This window comes from Pygocentrus nattereri, chromosome 8, assembly GCF_015220715.1.
Source record: "Pygocentrus nattereri isolate fPygNat1 chromosome 8, fPygNat1.pri, whole genome shotgun sequence".
Taxonomy (NCBI): domain Eukaryota; kingdom Metazoa; phylum Chordata; class Actinopteri; order Characiformes; family Serrasalmidae; genus Pygocentrus; species Pygocentrus nattereri.
Genome location: NC_051218.1, coordinates 19,090,892 through 19,109,480, shown reverse-complemented (window position 1 = coordinate 19,109,480; position 18,589 = coordinate 19,090,892). Strand labels below are relative to the sequence as shown.

Here is an 18,589-nt window from a genome sequence, read left to right as displayed (position 1 = left end):
CTGAGGTTTATTGGAAAACCTCAGAAAAACTAAGTAGGAAAAACGTAGGAAAAAGTAGGAAAAATCCTACTCTTCTTTTAATGTAAGTGAATGGAAACAGAATTTTACCATGTCGTTTTTGGGCCATTTCTTCTTTTAACACAGAATGTAAAGGACAACATCCATTTTCAAATTATGGCAAAAACAACAAAAATGGAGATACGAGGTTTTCTTCCAACAACATATATATATATATATGTTGGCTTTTATTCTTCTATTTATTCTTCTAAATTTTCACATTGTGTGAAAATTTTGTGATGAGTGAACCAACAGAAAAACTCCAGAATTGACTGGATCTCCTTATGTGTACTTACATTAGAAAATAATGAACATTTTGCCTTCTCCTGTGATGTTACCTTTTGGCAGATGCACATTTTTCTTTGGACATGATGAAATGCCTTCTGCCCAGATTAAAGTCTTTTTGTATTTAATTATTTACATTTTCTGAGATCCCTAAGGCTTTTGCACAGTGGAGTATATTACATCAACATCATTTTATCTCTCAGTTTACATAGTAACAAAATGATGTACACATTTCCATCGTCATTCCAGTCCATTCCTTTTTTCATTGTAGCCAAACTCTGCTTTGAGTGTGTAATGTAGGCATGTGTTACCCAGATCTTGCATTAAATAAGACAGTCTATCTGAACACACACTGATTAGCTTGATCACTTAGCAGTGCTGTATTGACAATAACCACATCTGTTGGGCTCCTTGTTATGTTTTTCAGCAAGAGCAGGACAAAAACCAAGAAATCTGCATAATAGAAACCTTTTGTTGGAAAGAGCTTGGAATTCCTGAGCAAATTACTTGGTGCAGAACTTGACAGTGAGAAAAGACCCTTATTTTCTATCACGGATCTGAGAAGTAGAAAGCAGTTTTCTAGACACAATGACATTTTTGCAATCTCCCGTCAAGTAGCCTGTCTACGCAGGTCAGGGCAGGCGGCGTAAAGACTCCAAAATGGACTCAAGATGCAATCGTAACTGCAGCATGCTCAGATATTTCTGTATTATGTCTTTCCAAAACAGTAGCCCAGGTCTTGTAGTCAATGCAGGCTAATTTTGCTTTTCTCACCTTAGAGAGTCAGGCTTAATGCCAAAAAATGGAATGCACACACAATATCTTCACTCTGATCTATGACACAGTGCGTTTAAGCTGCAGTAAGGGAAAAACACATCCTCCAGCCATCTTTCCTTGGCTGTCATTCTTCACAAGACACAGTAGAATTTGCTTCAGTCTCAGGCAGAGACTTTGCTTGTAGCATACTGCAGACCACAAAATAATCATGACTCAGTATTAAATTATAGCCACTTTCAGATTCTAGCATTTTTAGACTGAAAAAGGTCATCCTCCTCAGATCATCTTCTCATCAGTGAACTTTACCACATTTCCTATTCACATGCAGTAGCACGCAAATGTTTTAAAGACCTAAGCACGCAGTTTAAACCCATTTATCTGGGCAATATGTGTGTTACTGCCTCTAAAACACATATATAACAGCATTATAAAGGCAAACAAACATCAATGCAGTAAAAGTAACAAGAATTTCTTGGTGTTAAAAAAGTAGCTCATATGAGCTAGTTAGATTTCCGGAGTTTTCAGGATTCCCTTCGATGCCTCCAGCATCACATAGATTTGTTCACTGGAACATTTAATTTAACTTAATGAAGTATTGATTAGTCAAACCAGGTAATGCTGGACTGCCATGAGGAGAGGTTTGGAAAGGGTTCAACGAAAACACTGACATACATAAAATCACTGCTTATTGTATTAAATTTACAATAGAGACACACACACACACACCCCATATTCTATTACCCCTCTGCTAGTAGTTCCTGCTCCCATGGTTTACACACCTGTTCTGTGATGTACTTTGCACATTTAAACTATGATTGGCCGGTAGTCTGTTCACTTATTCTATGATCAGTAATTTGTACACATATTATCATTGGCTAGTGGTTTGTACACTTATGCTATGTTTAGATAGTAGTTTGTACACTAAGGCCTATACTATGATTGTACATGTATGCTATATTTGTAGTTCATGGCTATTAGTTCATTTTCTTCTACTTGGATTAGCCAGAAGTTCATTCTTCTGTGCTAGAAATTGCCCAGTAGTTTGTATTCGTACATCATGATTTACAAGTAGTTAATATCCCTGTACTATGATTGACAGTTTATACACGTGATTAGTAGTTTTGTCTCCTGTGCTAGTAACTCATGGCTACTAGATCATAGTCCTGCGCTGTGACTGGGTGGTAGTCCATATTTCTCCATTCTGATTGGCTAGTATAGTTCATATTCATGCACATTGGCTGGCTAGTAGCCTAGTGGTTCATATTCTGATGCTGTGATAGTTTATGATTAGATTTATGGATGGATAGTATTTCTTACTCATAAACTACATCTTAAGTATGCACCAGTACTAGCCAGTCTTCGTCTGAAAGTACAAACTGCTGTTTAGCGCGACCCCCCGAGGCGGGGTTTGTCGGAATACGGGTGGGGAAAAAACAAGTCTGCAGCGGCGCTGGGACCGCGAAGGTGGGCTCAGCAACCAACATTCACCCTCGGCTGTCTGACTGGAGATACTTCAGCACAACACAGTTGCAGTCGAGTCTGAACGGAAGAGTCATTAAGCGAGTGTGGCACTGAGGAGAGTGAAGGAAGTGATGGAGTCTCAGGCGATGTGAAGGTCCGGTGGTCAGTGTGAGGGTTAGCGTGGAAGTTCAGGGCAAAACCTGTCACACAGCAGCGCAGACAGCATGGGAGGAAAGCTCCGAGCTGGGAGAGCCGGTGCACTTGGACAGAAAAACTGGATTTGGATTTAAAAAGCCACTTTACTCATCTACAAGGTGGAGTATTTCCCCTTAATTCCTGATGGTTAAAACGTTATGAAATGTGTTGAATGAAGGTCATCGTAGGCTCTTTAAAAGCAGCGCATCCATATAACCCCGTAGCCTGTTAATCTTTAAATGATCGCGTTAGTGAGCGGCTGTACCGGCTGTAAATGCGGGAAGCGCAAATATTTGTCTGGTGTTGAAACTTCGTAACCCGAGCTGCTGCCTGCGCATCTGCACATCGCCACTTGTTAGTTTGTCCAGTTTCAATGCAAGTGAGGGGAGGTAAACACTGGGTGTGTTCTCTGAATTGAAGGACAAGGCCAGGCCATCTATTCATGATGGGAGGATAACAAAAGGCGAGCTGGGCGTTCGTGCTGGGAAACAGGTTGTTTGCAGTGAATTCCAGAAAGGCTTCTTCGTTTCACAAAGGGGTCAGATACAGAGTTAGAACAAGTTTGGGGAAGTTTACTGAGTCGCTCATTTCTAGTCTATTTAAATTAATAAATGAATATTATCTAACAGGTTGACAAAAATCAGGCCTACGTCTGTTCATTTGTTCTACATTTTAGTGTAGTTTGAGGTATTGTGGCAAGTCAGATAATAGAGTACTCACTCATGTTATGGGCCCAGAGTGCCCAGTTACCCCCCCCCCCATTTAAAAATAATGTTCATTTGCCATATTTATAGTATTTTCTTTAACTCATAAGACAGTAATGTCACTATTTGAAGACTTGCTTTAGCAGTGGCAGTGAAAAAAATACGACATGAACTATACTCAATACTAACTGTTCATTTTTAATCTCAGTGGGACTCACCTAGATAAAGCATAAATACATTTTGCTTGACTTTCCATAGCTCTGAACACTTTTACATTTCTCTTGTAGTTAAAAAAATCTGTCCCAGAGGCTTAAGAAATAAATATTTATCACACATATTTATGAGTTTTAAAATAATGAATCTGTCTTCTGAAGCAATGTAAAATCTTGACTCCTCACTGTATTACACCTACTAAGACACCTGCAGTCTTGTCCCAACATGATTTGTTATATTTTCTGTCTGTGCATGACTCATATGACCGCATAGTAAAGAGACTTGTCCTTCATTGAAAATAGTTTTTAAAAAAATCATCTATGCAAGAAAGAAAAAAGGCAAATATGTATGTAGGTGCTAAAATGGTGTTTATTAAACTAAAGGAAATCAAACTGAAATAGCCTTTTTAAAATGTCCAGAGAAAAAAAAAGTGAGACTGTGGTTTCATAGTATTCATGTAAGGATGTACCACACTAATTACTTTACAGTAATTATGCTATTAAAAGTCTAATAAATGCCCCAAAATGCAAGCTTATGGTCAGTTTCAATACATTGTGTTTATATAGTGATACTTTGACCAGTGTATATATCAAACACACATATATGGCCAAAAGTGTGTGGACATTCCTCATAATTAGAGTTCAGGTGTTTCAGCCACACCCACTGCTAACAGATATATAAAGTCAAGCGAATAACCTTGCAATCTCCATAGTCAAACACTGGCAGTAGAATGGGTCATACTGAAGAGCTCAGTGTTGAGGTGTGTAGCACATACAAAAACATCTATTCTCTGTTGCATAACTTACTACAGAGTTCTAAACTGCCTCTGGAAGCAATGTCTGCACAAGAACTGTGCATTGGGAACTTCATGAAATGGGTTTCCATGGCTGACCAGCTAAGATCACTTTGCACAATGTTAAGCGTCAGTTGGAGTGGTTAAAACATGCCACTACTGGACTCTGGAGCAGTGGAAACAATTCTCTGAAGTAATGAATCACGGAGCAGTGTCACAGAGATCTGTCTAGCAGTCTGATGGAGAAATCTGGGATTGATGGATGCCAAGAAAGCACCACCTTTTGGAATACATAGTGCCAGCAGTACAGTTTCATGGATGAGAGTTCCCCTGTACAAGAAGCAAGGTCCGTAAACACATGGTTAGATGAGGGACTGGAAGGACTAAAGTGAGCTCAACACCAATGAACACCTTTGGGTACAAACTTCAAGTTTATGGCCACAGTTTTGGAATGGTGTATCCAACAAGTTCAATAGGCATGATGAGCAGTGTCCACATATTTTTGTCCATATAGTGTACTTTGACCTTATCATCAAAGCTTTGTTTAGATATGATACAGCTTCTGAATAGCTTTTCTCATCGTTAAACTGCTACATTCATATAATTTAGTGTCTCTGTCTAATTTCAGGTTCCTCAAATATCAACCATGGTATGGTGCCGGGTGCTGGGTCTGGCCCACTGCTGCCTTACTGGTCTTCTCCTCTTACTTCTCTTATCCAGCTCTTTGTCAGTGAGAGCACCACGTCACCTGTCTGAGCATCCTCACGTCCCCTCCCTGGTGCATCACACCCCCTTGCCACTGTCCCGTTCCCGTTTCAGCGCAAAAGCCCAGTTGGACCTCACCACCCACTGCAACGCCAGCTGCTACCACAAGGGAGAGGACATCGACAAAGAGCACCTAACTGAGCAGCTAGCTTTCGAGACGCTCTATGCTGATGGCTCCCGTACACTAACCACTGTGGACCTGGATGATGACGATGATATTGTTTATGATATCATCCCCACACCTTCTATCAGAAAGAAGCACAAAGCCCCACCTTCCCCTCACAAGAGGATGAGAAGGCAAATCTATGGTCCAGATGGACGCTTTAATATCCGCGGTGATCACTTCCTGCTGGACTACCCCTTCTCCACAGCAGTGCGCATCTCAACAGGCTGCACTGGGGTTCTGGTGTCACAGCAGCATGTTCTGACTGCTGCCCACTGCGTACATGATGGGAAAGATTATGTCAAAGGTGCACGCAAGCTCAGGGTCGGCTTCCTTATCCCACCTTCTACTAACAGCACAAAGCAAGGCCAGACCTCATTGAAGAAGCCTTTGGTGCGCTGGGTTAGAGTCAAGAGGACACGGGTGCCTAAAGGCTGGATCCAGGGACAGCAGGATGTCAGCATGGATTATGACTATGCTCTCCTGGAGCTGCGCTGGGCCCATCGGAGGCCCTTCATGCGCCTTTCCGTGGCTCCCACATCTGACGACCTGGCTGGGAAACGTATTCATTTCTCTGGGTTCGACAGTGACCGTCCAGGAGAGCTTGTGTATCGTTTCTGCCCTGTGGAGGATGAGTCCAATGACTTGATTTACCAGCACTGCGATGCCCGGCCTGGGGCCAGTGGTTCTGGAGTCTATGGCCGCGTGTGGGACAACACTCTGGAGCGCTGGGAACGCAAAGTTATCGGCATCTTTTCTGGACACCAGTGGCTGGAAATCAATGGCGAGAACCATGACTACAATGTGGCTGTGCGCTTTACCCCGTTGAAATTTGCTCAAATCTGTTATTGGGTACATGGCAACAGAGCAGACTGCAGTCAGGACTGATCTAGATGATGAAAAGAACAATGCTGGAAATGCAAGAAAGACCGGAGGACATGAAAGAAAAACTGACCCATGAAACTGCACTTTATGGTCAATCTTTTCACAGAGCAAGGCAACTGTATTCAAAAGTCCTTGGCAAGAGGTTACCACAAGATTCTGGACTTGATTATCAAGGTTATTTAATCCAAATTGGATCTGATACCACCTTTGTCTTTGAATTGGACCTTTATTTAAATAAGTAACAACCACTACTTTGCCTTCCATTGTACAATATCCATGGGTTACCCAACACTGCTGAGGCCTGTAACACAAGTAAAGGCTGGCTTTCACCTATTTCATGCCACGTCAGTACTCATTATATATCTATAAAAAAGAAAATGTCAAGTACTTTCTTTTTCTTCTTGTTATGATTTCATTATATTTCCCAGAAATGTTAAAAATGCCTGGCATGGATTCATTGTTAGACTGTGATGTTTAGATGGATGGTGTATAATCTTTGTTAGATATATTAATCTGTTTCTAATATAGTGGTGATTTTTTTTCATCCATTGGCAAGAACACAAACCTGGTCAGTTCTTTGAATGTACTACTGCTTGTCACAATAGTGGATTAAATTGATCATGCTGAGTTGTGTAAGGAAAGAGGAGAATCAGTTAACTATGTTTGTTGTCTCATATTCTTATTTAAGGGTGTAGAAACTAGATGACTGTGATAGATAAAACAAAGAATAACCTGGTAAATTATTCTGGTAAATCTTTGACATTAAACAGCTACAAAAGTAGTGACTGCAACAGCTTTAGCAAGATAATACACAGCATAAAAATTATTTTCTTAATAACCAATACTTGCGAGATCCAATACCAAATACCAGGGATGAGGGATACATTGAATTGAATATATTTTATTTTTTTGGAAGTGCTTATATTTTAATAAACAAAACGATGTACATCACTCGTTTTCTTTTCTTATAGTCCTTTATCGTGGGATAAACAGCTAAGAGGCCCACCAAAATTCAAAATGGTGTACGTTTTTGGTGGGAACGTCATTGTGATGCGTTGTTATAATGGAACTGTAGCTCCACCGTGTGGCTCAGAGGACAAATGATCTCGTGATGAAGTCCAGACAGAGATGCAGTAGACCAGACAACCCGAACTCATTTTCACAAGCCCTCGTCAACTTGGCCTCGCCGTTCTTCCTTGAGGGAGTGATGGACTGATGGACGCCATCTTAACAGCGGTTTCATTAGTAACGTTTGTTAGACGAGCCCGAGGTGCAGAATCCAGCAGGACACTTCACTTGCAGTTCCCTGTTTAAATCCCCCAAACAGTGCCGTTATAACCCATAGCAATACTATACCTTGAAAATAACTATAGTATTCAACTGTTGATGTTAAAACTGGGAGTTATATAGCAAAACTGAGCTACTCCATTTCCTGGCTGCTGACACACCATTACTTTTTGGCTAGCATGCTAGTCAGCAAGCTGAGGACTGCAACAAAGGACAAAGACGACACAGACATCAGACATAATTATTCACAAAATTAGTGTGTATGTTCTGACGTCTCAAAAATATATATATATTTCGCATTGCAAAGTTTGTATGGCTAGCTATTTAGCTCCCTGAGGCTAACCTAGCCAAGTCCATCCAGATTGAAAAATCCATCACTCACTGTCCTGCAAGGGGGCACTTTTGTAACGTTGGTGTGACACACTTCTGAGTCAAAACTGGCAAAGATATATAGAAGCTGCACTGAGTCGGAGCCCCGGTGTGCCCACTGCTAGTCCTGATAAGTCACTGACCAGGAGAGTTCAGAAAGCCTTCGTTACCTGATCAGGTGTGTTAGATGAGACTTGGAGTACATCACCAGGACCAGGGCTGGGCACCTCTTCTGCAGACTTATGTAAAGTGTAAAGTCATAAAGATCACAGGTTTGTTTCTCTCTTCAAGGGAAAATTATGTTCCTGTGAGTGTCCTGACCCAGAGAAAGGAATATTCTAAATGAGATCTCCTATTGATCTCTGGAACTTCTTCTAAACACGGAGTTTGAAATCAGAGAGACATGTGGGCCATTTTCTCTTGCTTCTGAAATTTGGATCCTGAAAAATAACTCAGATTTTCTCACTTTGATCAAAATAGTGTCACACGTGGCTTAACTATTTAGTGTGTGACTCATCTCACTCCAGTCTGAATAACATTTCCATAAGAAAAGATCTCATCGTATTCTATAGAGTTCTATTCTATATCACACAACTCTTTCTGTGAGTGTAGAAGAACTCACCTGATCACCAGAACTTCTCAGAATGAAATGTTGATGTTAATCTTCTCTTTTCTCCCAAGGGAGTTTAGAATTCAGAAATCAGTGATCTTTCATTAATACAATATTTAAATTTGCTTCATTACTTTGAGATAATATTAATAAAGACATTGTTCCTCTGGGAAGTGTCCTTTATGGACCACTGGTTGGGAGTCTTTAATGTCAATCAGAGCAGACCAATTAAAAAAAATACATATATTTACTTGTACATATAAAAATATTACTATGCCATTATTTGAAAATGGAAAAATGTTTTATCAGTTTATGAAATTATTGCAATATTGCATAAGAAAAAAAAACAACACTACGTCCCTGCTGAAAAAAAGATTTGAACAATTAGGACCTAAAAACTGATGGCTTTGCTTTGTAATGAGAACTGTTTATTATTGGTTCTCATTATAAATCACAAGCTTCCTGCAGGTCACCTTTAGACCTCTTTAGGAAACCATCAAATGCATCTGGAATCAGAGCTGGAACACCTGTTTAATCTTTTTACATGGTGATGTAAACCCATCAGGAAATCACTAAATACCATTAGTGGCTATTAGACACCACCAGGAACCAACCAGGATACTTTGAATGGTTTCTATGATTTCTATGATTTGGTTTCTATGATTTTTTCAGCAGGGTACATGTATAAGACATGAACATATATGTAGTGCTCTGAATATTATTTTTAAATATCAATAATGGTGGTTTTACATTTTGAGGAAAAAAAAACTTTCCTGATGGTTCTTCTCATAATGGCATGTAGTGTGGAATCTTGTTTTTTAACGGTCCCATTATATCTTTAGTTTCCACTAGCTATTTTGAGGGTGGTAGGCTCTTGGTACTCTTGCTAACATATTGAGAATGAAAGGATAACATTGGAACGTTTGCTGTGAGCTGGGAAGATGCTCATACCAATATTACAATAAAGCAGCTGTACAAACACCAAATAAAACTTGAGATCATAATGTGACAGTATAGTGGCAGCTTGTGAAAGCGAGACTGGTGAAACTACAACTTGTTGAACAAAAATGCAGTGCCTGTATTTCAGTGTCCACAATAACAACATTGTATTGGACATTGTAGTACCTTATTATTGAGTATCTGCATGTCTAAAACTTTCTATCATTATAAGTGAAATACGTCACAACTCAAGTAGTAAAACCTAATTATGAAACTGCTCTATAACATATGCATGATTTAGAATTTTGTACATTCAGTTATCAGGCCAATTCAATTGCTAACATTAACATGTATTCTTATAATTATTTTAACTTAACATTTACTCTAAAACAACACAGAGAAACACATTCAAATCTTTTTCAGTGTTCTTTCAATAGTTGCCATTCATTTTAGCCTGAAATGTTTGTGATTTGTGCGATTGTAACCCCTCTTTAGGGGTCGAAAACATGTTTCCCATAACTGTTGATCAGTGTCGATTTTGGAGGAATTTATTTTTCAAACTCCATGCCACATGATTTTAGAGGTTTTGGTCCAGACTAGTCTACTGTACAATGCAGTGCATAATCATATCTTCCACATGCATTTATATGGCTTTGGTTGTGCGTTTCTGATGTCATAGTCTCAAATCACATCACACTCCCACCGCTGCCTTTTTGGGTTGAGGCTCCTCTGTTGGAAAGTGTTTTGTTTAAAGTAAGTGATGGTAAACCAATTCTAAATTCTGGTGTCATTCTCAGGATTCATGACCTGCTTTGGTGAGATGAGTCAAACAGGCCTCTATTGAAACTGTCAAATTAAGCAGAAACTGCTGTGAAGCATGTGGGCTGTCTTGTAGCCTGTGAACTTGAACTGCAGTCTTTGAGCATAAACCACAAGGCAGATTTCTGACTGCAAGAGCGCAAACCTGGGTGAATGTAAACGTTTGCTAATTTTAAGGTAGTGTATTGTCTTGTGTGCCTTTCTTTTGTGGGACTTTGTTCTACTCCAATGACAGCCTAACTGCATGTTCAAAATGCTTGAAAATCTGTGCTGCTTTACATACCTTGAATTTGGCAGCAAATTCTGTTTGGGTTGTAGTTCCCACAGTACAGTTAAACATGTGTTGCCTAAACCAGGGTTTCTTAACCCTGGGCCCAACCACTGAAACACCCTCTGGCAGTCCTTAGGCCAATACTGGGGGGGTGCCAGTTGTCTGTAATGGGTTTGCGATGGCACTTTGTCATGAAAACAGTGAAAAAATAATTCAATTAACAATCAAATATCAAACATTCTCAAATGGTAAAGAAAAGAAAAATAGGAGGCCTGCAAAAACAGCACACAAAAGGTTCATCAATTTTTGACTCTAAAAATGAAACCCCATGCTGCAACATGAAATTGTGTTATATTTTTTTATATTTTACATTCACTGATCCACATCACATATTGCAAGAGTGGATGTATTGTGTTAAAAGTTTTACAAAAATGAAATTTTAAGCCAAAAACAAAAGCTGAGTTTTGTTTCCCTGTAGACCTTCATTAATACTAGTGACAAACAAGTGGGCCTTAAGGCAGAAAAGTGAGAACCACTGGTTTAAGCAACACATATCTTGGATTTGGTACACATTGTTGACTGCTGTTCTCTGTGAATGCACTTAATCTACTTTTCTTCAACACAGCTGGTCAACTAACTTCTTATAGAACAGTCGGCTAATGTTTCCTGTTTTGGTAGTTTAAAATGTCCTGATTATACCTCTAAATCCGTTCCAGGATTAGCTCAAGTAATGACAGTAGTAGTGAGTAAGCATACACGTTTAGCACCAGCTCGAGAACAGACAGCAACCAGTCATCCAGATGTGTGGTCACTGTGAGGATTTGCTGCCCACACAGCAAAGCAGGCCACGTGAGTCATGTGATTTGCTGAAACAGGGCTTTTGTCTCAAGTTTTGCTGAAAGCATGAAAAATTTTACAACACTCTGTAGTCATTCACTGGAGTCAATTTACCCAACCACAGCCTTCAGCCTGAGTAACTCAGGTACAACGTCAAATAAGGTGAAGGTGTTTATATGAGACTGAGGCCCATTATAGCTTGATGCTAACTGTAGTAGGAGGACTGAAAGCAGAAAGGGGGGGGTCTCTGCAATGAAAGTACTTTTCCATGTTTTGTGCACAGATGCTGGCTGCCCTCTAGTGGCCTTCCCAAGAACACAATATTTCTGAGAACATACCACAACATGGCGATGGGTGGTCGAGACAACGCTTAGATGGTCAATAGGAGTGCAACAGGAATTCAGTATCAATTATGCGGGATCGATAAAGGTAAATGGAGTACAGTGAAGCAATATCATCACTTTTAAACATCAACCTGATTCTTTATGGCTGATTTTCTAAGATTAAGCTCATTCTTTAGTCCTGGACAATCACCTGTACATGCTGCACAGCTCTACAAAGCTAAAGGGACCTTCTAAAATGGAAAGTTTAAATTATAGTTTTAGAAGCTAATATAGGATTAGTGAGATAATAATGGGTTGGATCCCACAGGTAGTCATACGATTTTCCTTCACCTGCTATTTTTCCAGCTCCACACATGAAGCCTGTTCATCTCAGCAATGATGTTATCCAAGTTATCCACTTTTCAGTGACCAAAGGTGAGTAGTTTGAAGGCCAAATCTGGTCGTAGTTGCAGCATCCTGTAGCGCTGGCCTACCTAGACAATCCATGGATTACTTCTTAGGAACACCTTATGCTTGAAGTACATAAAATAAGGAAGTGACAGGAGCAGCAGATCAACAGTGTACAGTGGACTGCACTGGTAGGAATTTTAGGGATATGGCTGGGATTTATATTTCAATAATAAAATGTCTGGGCTTCTTTAATCAAAATCCTGCTGAGCCATTTGGGCAATTACACAAGAATGATTTTGGGAAGTGAAACCATGGTCAGCTGCAACTGCTGTTCAGACCTTTTAGGTAAAGATCCAATAAGTCACAAGACTGTTCACAACCGCTTTATGAAGCATTTAGACCTCTTCACTTCTTGCAACATCAAAATAATTGCATGTTAAATTAACTTTTTTTGCCTTCTACACTGTAATGACCATGACATACTGAACACATTAGTAATCCACACAAAAAAAAAGTTACATAACTACTCAGATAATTTGCTCTAAAGATCTAGAAGCTATGCTAATGTGCATTTCCTGTTTCCTCTGAATCTTTATTAGACTGGGGAACATCTGAACTGTCACCTTCAGGTCTTTCCCCATGTTTCAGTGGTGCTCTGGGATTCAGTCTTGATCCTCGGTACTTGGTCGCTTTCTAAATTCTCTCAGTGATAGTCTCCCAAACCTTTTCCATGTGATGAAACATCGTCTTAGCATAATGGCAGTACCATGCTCCACCATATGGGTGGTAATAACCATCTGAGCACAGTACCCGTTTTTTGCCCAATACAATGCTGAAAACTCAATTCTAGAACGTCTCATTGAGCCACTCTGTCAAAGACATGACATTACTGCAGAGACGGCTGCCATTCTGACAGGTTCTCCCACCTCTGGTAGAGTGACCACAATCCTTCTTGGCTAGTTAAGACAGGCAGCTTTAAGATGACTTCAGGTTCCAGAATTTTCCAATTCACTAAGCTCATACAAACTTTGAATGTTTCAGCAACTTCCCCTGACCTCTGACTTGACATAACTCAAGGCCTACATAGAGTTCCCTGGACATGGCTTGCGTTTTTGCTCTTATGTGCACAGTGGACTGTAGAACCTACTAAAAAGGTAAGAAGTGACCTTTCCAAATATCCATTCAATTGAATTTGCAACAAGTGCAGTGACTTACTTCTCACACAAATCAATAAATCATATGAATTTAAATGACCAAAGTAAAAGGTGACCGCATCAGGTTCAGTATGGACAAACTTCACATAAAACCAGTAATAACGGGGGGAGTAGTTTAGTGCCTTTTTTATTAGAGATAAGGAGACGATACAAAACATCCACTATCCAATATCCTTGAAAGCTCTGTACACAGGCTGTTCAAATACGTTGCTCCCCATCTTTCCTTTATACCCATTCTTCCTTCAGTCAAACCAATTCATCAGCAGGCATCTGAGCCACCACACCCAGAATTTTTACATGTCTAAGGAATGTGTTTAATTTGACAAGTGCCATGGTTTTGGAAACGTTTGCAAATAAGAGCTGGAATTATTAAAAGATACTTGGAATTTCAAAATAAGACGAAGGAAAAAAAGGGGGAAGGAGAGTAACTGATCCCAAAATGGTATTTGATAATGTGCATCCACTCCTGGAATAAACTGTTTTGCGCTACACCTAGTCTCAACTCTACACATACTTAGAAAACTTAACTAGAAGTTTGGCAAAAACAAAAAACCAAAAAACCAAAAAAAAAAAAAAAAAAAAAACCATCATTGTATAATTAAGGTATGAACAGTATTTTGTAGATTCGATAGTTGAATAGTAACGGTTGCTGTTCAGTCTCATCCTTTCCTTTCAGCCAAGCGGAACCCGGAAAGAACAAAAACCTGTCCGCACAATTACAATTATATTTTGTTTTTATAATCATCATCCCTCATCATTTTTTTTTTAATTATTTTTTTTAAGATCTTTTTCTTTTGTGTTTTGTTCTTTGTATGTGTGAACTGGAATGACAGCCTACTTTTTGTGGAGTTTGGAAACTGTCACTTTCAACCAACCCTCCCCACCCACGAGAACCCACCCACCAGCCCTGCAACCAATCCTGCTAAGCCCCCCTGCCCCACCAATGTTGGAATGAACAGCTATACCCCTCAAAAGCGTTGGCCTCAATCATTCAGAGGCTTCCCTTCAAGAGTGATCACTGATGATCCCCCAAGCTTCTCAGCAAGGGTCTTTCGGTCTTTGATGTCATCCAAACCGTTCACTTGCCACTCGTGCTTGATACCTGCATTACATAGGCAGAAGACATCACACTCACAAGTCACACCTTTTAAGAATCTTATTTAACCAAAACCAATTACTATCTGTCCAAGATTCTCACCTGTGAACTTCTTCTTGATGGCATCCTTGGAGCTAGCATAGATCATCTTGCTCTTAAGTGGAGCATTTTCGGGGGCCCTGAGAGCAACAAAACAATGCTTCAGCTGCTGCATCAGAACAGCGTAAGCCTATTCTAAAACTTTACAGTCTCCATCAGTACTGAAAGTTATTGTGAGCATTACCAGAAGATGAAAACCAGATCTTCCTTTTTGGTCTCCTTGGTCTCATATGTGGCATCATACAGGGCATAGCGGCAGTCATCAGGGGGGAGCATCTTGACAAATGTGAGGTAGGGATCTCCCTCGTCTCCCTGGAGGATCTCACGGCCTTCCTCCATGATGATTTTCTTCTTGTCCTCGCTCAGGCAGAAAAGGACAGCCTTCTTCCTCTTCCTCCTCTCCTCTTCATTGGCCTGCGCTTTGCGGACCTTCATCTCATTGAAGACTGTAAGCACATTCTCTTCCACTGTAACTCCGGAGGCCTGCAGGCACACACAAAAAGAGAAGAGATGGTCACATGGTATCACTATGGCACCTGCCCAATGATTCTCTATGCAGAAAGGGAAGTAAGTGAGCTAATGGGGATTTGGGCACAAACACCTCATGTGGGGGTGAGACTAGGATTAAATCGACATAACTAGAAAAGCCAACCCAAATTACATTACTGATATGCTTGATCAGGAAAAAAAAAACAAAAAAAAACAAACTACCTGGATGGCAGACTTTGCAAAAAGTAAGGAGCAGGAAAACACTGACGCGTGGGAAACATGAGGAGGCCCACGGAGGCCTAAACCTTTTAACATGAACGTGTTTTTCAAGAACAGCTGGTTTAAAGGTAGCTAGGTGACAGCTGTTGGCTGTCATGTGCCACAAAAGCAATTAAAACAAACTAGAACTAACAAAAACCCTACACATACATATATAACATTAAGTTAAGTAAGGAGAGGCTCAACTCTGTACCTTTGAAGTACAAGTCACATGACACTACAACCCAAAATGAATGCCATTTCACACAAGCACTGAGGAAAAGACCTACACTTCCTCAAAGCCTGTGACAGAATCTGTATATAGAGATGGGAGTGTTCGGCTGTTCGCTAAATATACAACAAACTGGTTGTTAAGAGCGATAAGCTGCAGTGTTTCAAGGTGGGTCTCGTGTTACGCAAGACAAATGAACCTTAAATTTCTGCACAGAAGAACGTGAGCAAGGCACGACCATATAGCTGCGACAGCAGGAGTGAAGAGAAAGGAGGGGCTAGTCCTGCAGCTCCTAAGCACAGGCTAACCGCATACACACAATGGCGCTACTGTCAAAATCAAAACGGCCTGAGTCACATCATCCCTATAAACCTACTCAGGTCTTCTGATTTCCATTACAACAACCAAGAGGAACAGATGAGCTCCAGAACAGATTTCAAACTACATACCGGAAGTCAAACCTCTCCTGTCCTGTTATCAACACTGCAACCCATAAGACTATTCAATCCTCAAACCCCTGAGACAACCAAGAAGTAACCAGACTCCACAAGTGGGTGTCAGTTCAGCCACTGAATAACCAGCGTATCATAGTAGAACTCAGTGTGGAGAAGATACTCGACGGCAAGTTTCTACAGGACCAGGCTGCATCAATGAGCCACTTTAAGGAAACGTGTGTACAAAGGGTGTGGCTGGATTTGCTCAGGGGTGTGAACGACCGATATCAGCAGAGAAAACATGTTAAGACTTCTTTGCCCACAAAAAAGCATCAAAAGCCTTAGAAAAATACTGATTCAACCATTTAATACTTTAAAGGGTTCTTTTAAGATAACATTTAAATACAACTGCAGGTCAGAAAGGAGGTCCTAATGCTGGAGAAAGAAAAAGGGCCACACTACACGACGTCTCTCTTCCTGTCATAAAATACCAAAGGCCGTGATCAAAAGCCAGGGTTCAAGTAACAGCGCAGTACTCGGCACCTGAGATTAGACTAAACCAGCTGCCCGTTGGCACAGAGAGCACTCAAATAGCCAGAGGAATTACGATTCACAGCCAAAGAAAGGCAAAGGTGAACACACACCAGAGGCCTACTGTGGGCCTTCCACACATGTGCAGAAACAGGGGAAAAGGATCGACTTCTCAAACCGGAACCGGCATTTCCTTCACAAGCCGGAAAAGAGTGAGCCCTCACTGCAAATGAATACTTCAGTTTTTTTAATCTGCAATCTTAGAGACGCGTTTACCATGAAGAGACCTGGTTTGTACTAAGACCACAGAGCGAGCGCAGCAGACGATACTGCTCGCCCGCGTTTATAAAGCGGTGAGGAAGTTCGGGCCTCCCTCATTTCAACTGCACCACTCCGATTCACTTCACACGACAAGGAGAGGACCAGGCCCGAGCGGCTTTTTGTGGAAACGTCGCACATTCTAACATAAAACCTCCGAGCATTTTGCCCGTTTTAATAACACTGCTACTCCTAAAATGAAAGTACTCGCGGCGCTCGGCTAAGCTGCGAACCAGGAAGAACGACGTCGTAGCCGCCGATAAGAAAAACGCACCTTTTCCTCTTTAAATGACTATTTCGGGCCTCACGGGCAGTATTCGCGATTTAAGGCTCTTCGACATACACGGGCCGTTCACGATGCACAATGTTCGCGATTTCGCGAGTGGACGGTATAAACCGAGCTGGTCAGTGCATCAGGAGAGTTAGGGTGGGGCCACGGGCCAATGCAGCGCTCCCCATGTGCTAGCTACTCAAATCCATAAAAGAGACATTTTCAAAAATATACCGCTGTTTATATAAAATAAGGTGTCTACTGACTGCGTATACATGCGCTCCCTAATCTGCGAGGAAAAAACACACGCTTATCGCCTCAGGATGCTCCGGATGGCCATATTGAGACAAAGGATGGAGCCCGTTAGCCCGTTAGCCGTTAGCGTCGGCCGATGAAGACGATGTTTCACCGGCTCGGCGAAAACCCTGAAACCGGGCGGATTCGGGATGCACACTATCCGGACGAAACCATGAGACTGATATAGCGCGTGAACTGTAAGGCCTACACCTGCTTAGCCAAAAGGGGGGGAAACTATTAAAGACGCAAGATCGGCATTTGCTGGGCCTAAACTAACGGAAATAAAAGGGTGAGTGAGGAAATGGCGCCAGTTGTTTTTGGGTCGATTTTAGTCATTTTCACCGCATCCACAGCTCTGCGGCTCATAAGCAAACTTTCGACAGCCGGGAACAGGCGAGAGTGTTATATTCAAGCGCCAGAGAATGGAAATGTCCGTATATTTGGTAGCGGAGGTTTTTATTTTACACATTTCAGACCAGCGGTAGGCAGCTAACGTTAGACCGAGTGAGCTAGCCAGCAGGCTAAGCAGCGGCTAGCGACGCTGCCGGAGCGGAGAAAGGCGTCAGTCGGACAGCTGGAGAAAGAAATCCGGAGAAAATCAGCCCCTGTTCAACTTAGACAAACCTCGTGGCCCACTAACCTTCAAACAGTCAAAAAAACAGCTGTTTTCGACAGTGATGGCGAATAATAGACGAATACAGACATACCATGGCTGTGTCTCTGAGCGAGTCGGCGTCTGGATGTGAACTGAATGAGCTGTGCTGCAGTCTGCGGCTGCTCGCTCTCTTGATTCAGCGTACGGACGCGCCCTTCAGCGCGCGCGCGCACCGCCACGGCGGAGGGAGCGAGCGCGTCACGGGCGGTCACGTGCTTCGAGCAAGCATCATGGGACATGGAGTCCTGTCTACTACCTGCACGAACGATACTGTATTTTGATTTTAACGCAGAGGAATTAAAGTTAGTAAGCCGACAGTCATTAAATGTGCGCCAGCGGTAAAACAAACAAACAAACAAACAAAAAACGTTGCTACTAAAGAGTTGGCTTGTTGGCTGAAGAGGCCTCAGATAAAAAAGACGAATCATGAGTGAAAATCTGAGTAACTGTATTAACTTTCACTGCCATTAAACGTGTTGTGTGTTAGTCATAAACTCATCCAACATGGTGCGAGGTATCAGGTGGTACTGG

The 18,589-nt window shown here is 41.4% G+C and overlaps 2 protein-coding genes and 1 long non-coding RNA gene across 3 annotated transcripts; 1 reads left to right on the top strand and 2 right to left on the bottom strand.

The window, feature by feature from the left end:
* Window positions 1-2,562: 2,562 nt before the first annotated feature.
* LOC108432916 (serine protease 23) lies at window positions 2,563-7,244 on the top strand. Its single transcript, XM_017707054.2, has 2 exons — window positions 2,563-2,894; window positions 5,114-7,244. Exon 2 carries the CDS (start codon window positions 5,132-5,134, stop codon window positions 6,299-6,301), a length of 1,170 nt encoding a protein of 389 aa, XP_017562543.1. The 5' UTR covers window positions 2,563-2,894; window positions 5,114-5,131; the 3' UTR covers window positions 6,302-7,244.
* Window positions 7,180-8,031, bottom strand: LOC119263816. Its single transcript, XR_005130544.1, has 2 exons — window positions 7,968-8,031; window positions 7,180-7,604 (listed from the first exon to the last, which is right to left on the bottom strand). It is a non-coding gene; the product is annotated as an uncharacterized LOC119263816 (long non-coding RNA).
* Window positions 8,032-13,477: 5,446 nt separating this feature from the next.
* On the bottom strand, window positions 13,478-18,264 carry cfl1 (cofilin 1). Its single transcript, XM_017707053.2, has 4 exons — window positions 18,111-18,264; window positions 14,758-15,056; window positions 14,577-14,653; window positions 13,478-14,480 (listed from the first exon to the last, which is right to left on the bottom strand). Exons 1-4 carry the CDS (start codon window positions 18,111-18,113, stop codon window positions 14,362-14,364), a joined length of 498 nt encoding a protein of 165 aa, XP_017562542.1. The 5' UTR covers window positions 18,114-18,264; the 3' UTR covers window positions 13,478-14,361.
* Window positions 18,265-18,589: the final 325 nt, after the last annotated feature.

What these genes read in the sequence shown, in the direction of transcription:
- cfl1 (XM_017707053.2), bottom strand. An exon ending in GATCTGGTTTTCATCTTCTG is followed by an intron (nt 14,654 to 14,757) that starts GTAATGCTCACA and finishes TGTTGCTCTCAG; the next exon opens with GGCCCCCGAAAATGCTCCAC. An exon ending in CATCAAGAAGAAGTTCACAG is followed by an intron (nt 14,481 to 14,576) that starts GTGAGAATCTTG and finishes TATGTAATGCAG; the next exon opens with GTATCAAGCACGAGTGGCAA.
- LOC108432916 (XM_017707054.2), top strand. Translation starts at nt 5,132, where the DNA reads ATGGTATGGTGCCGGGTGCTGGGTCTGGCCCACTGCTGCCTTACTGGT.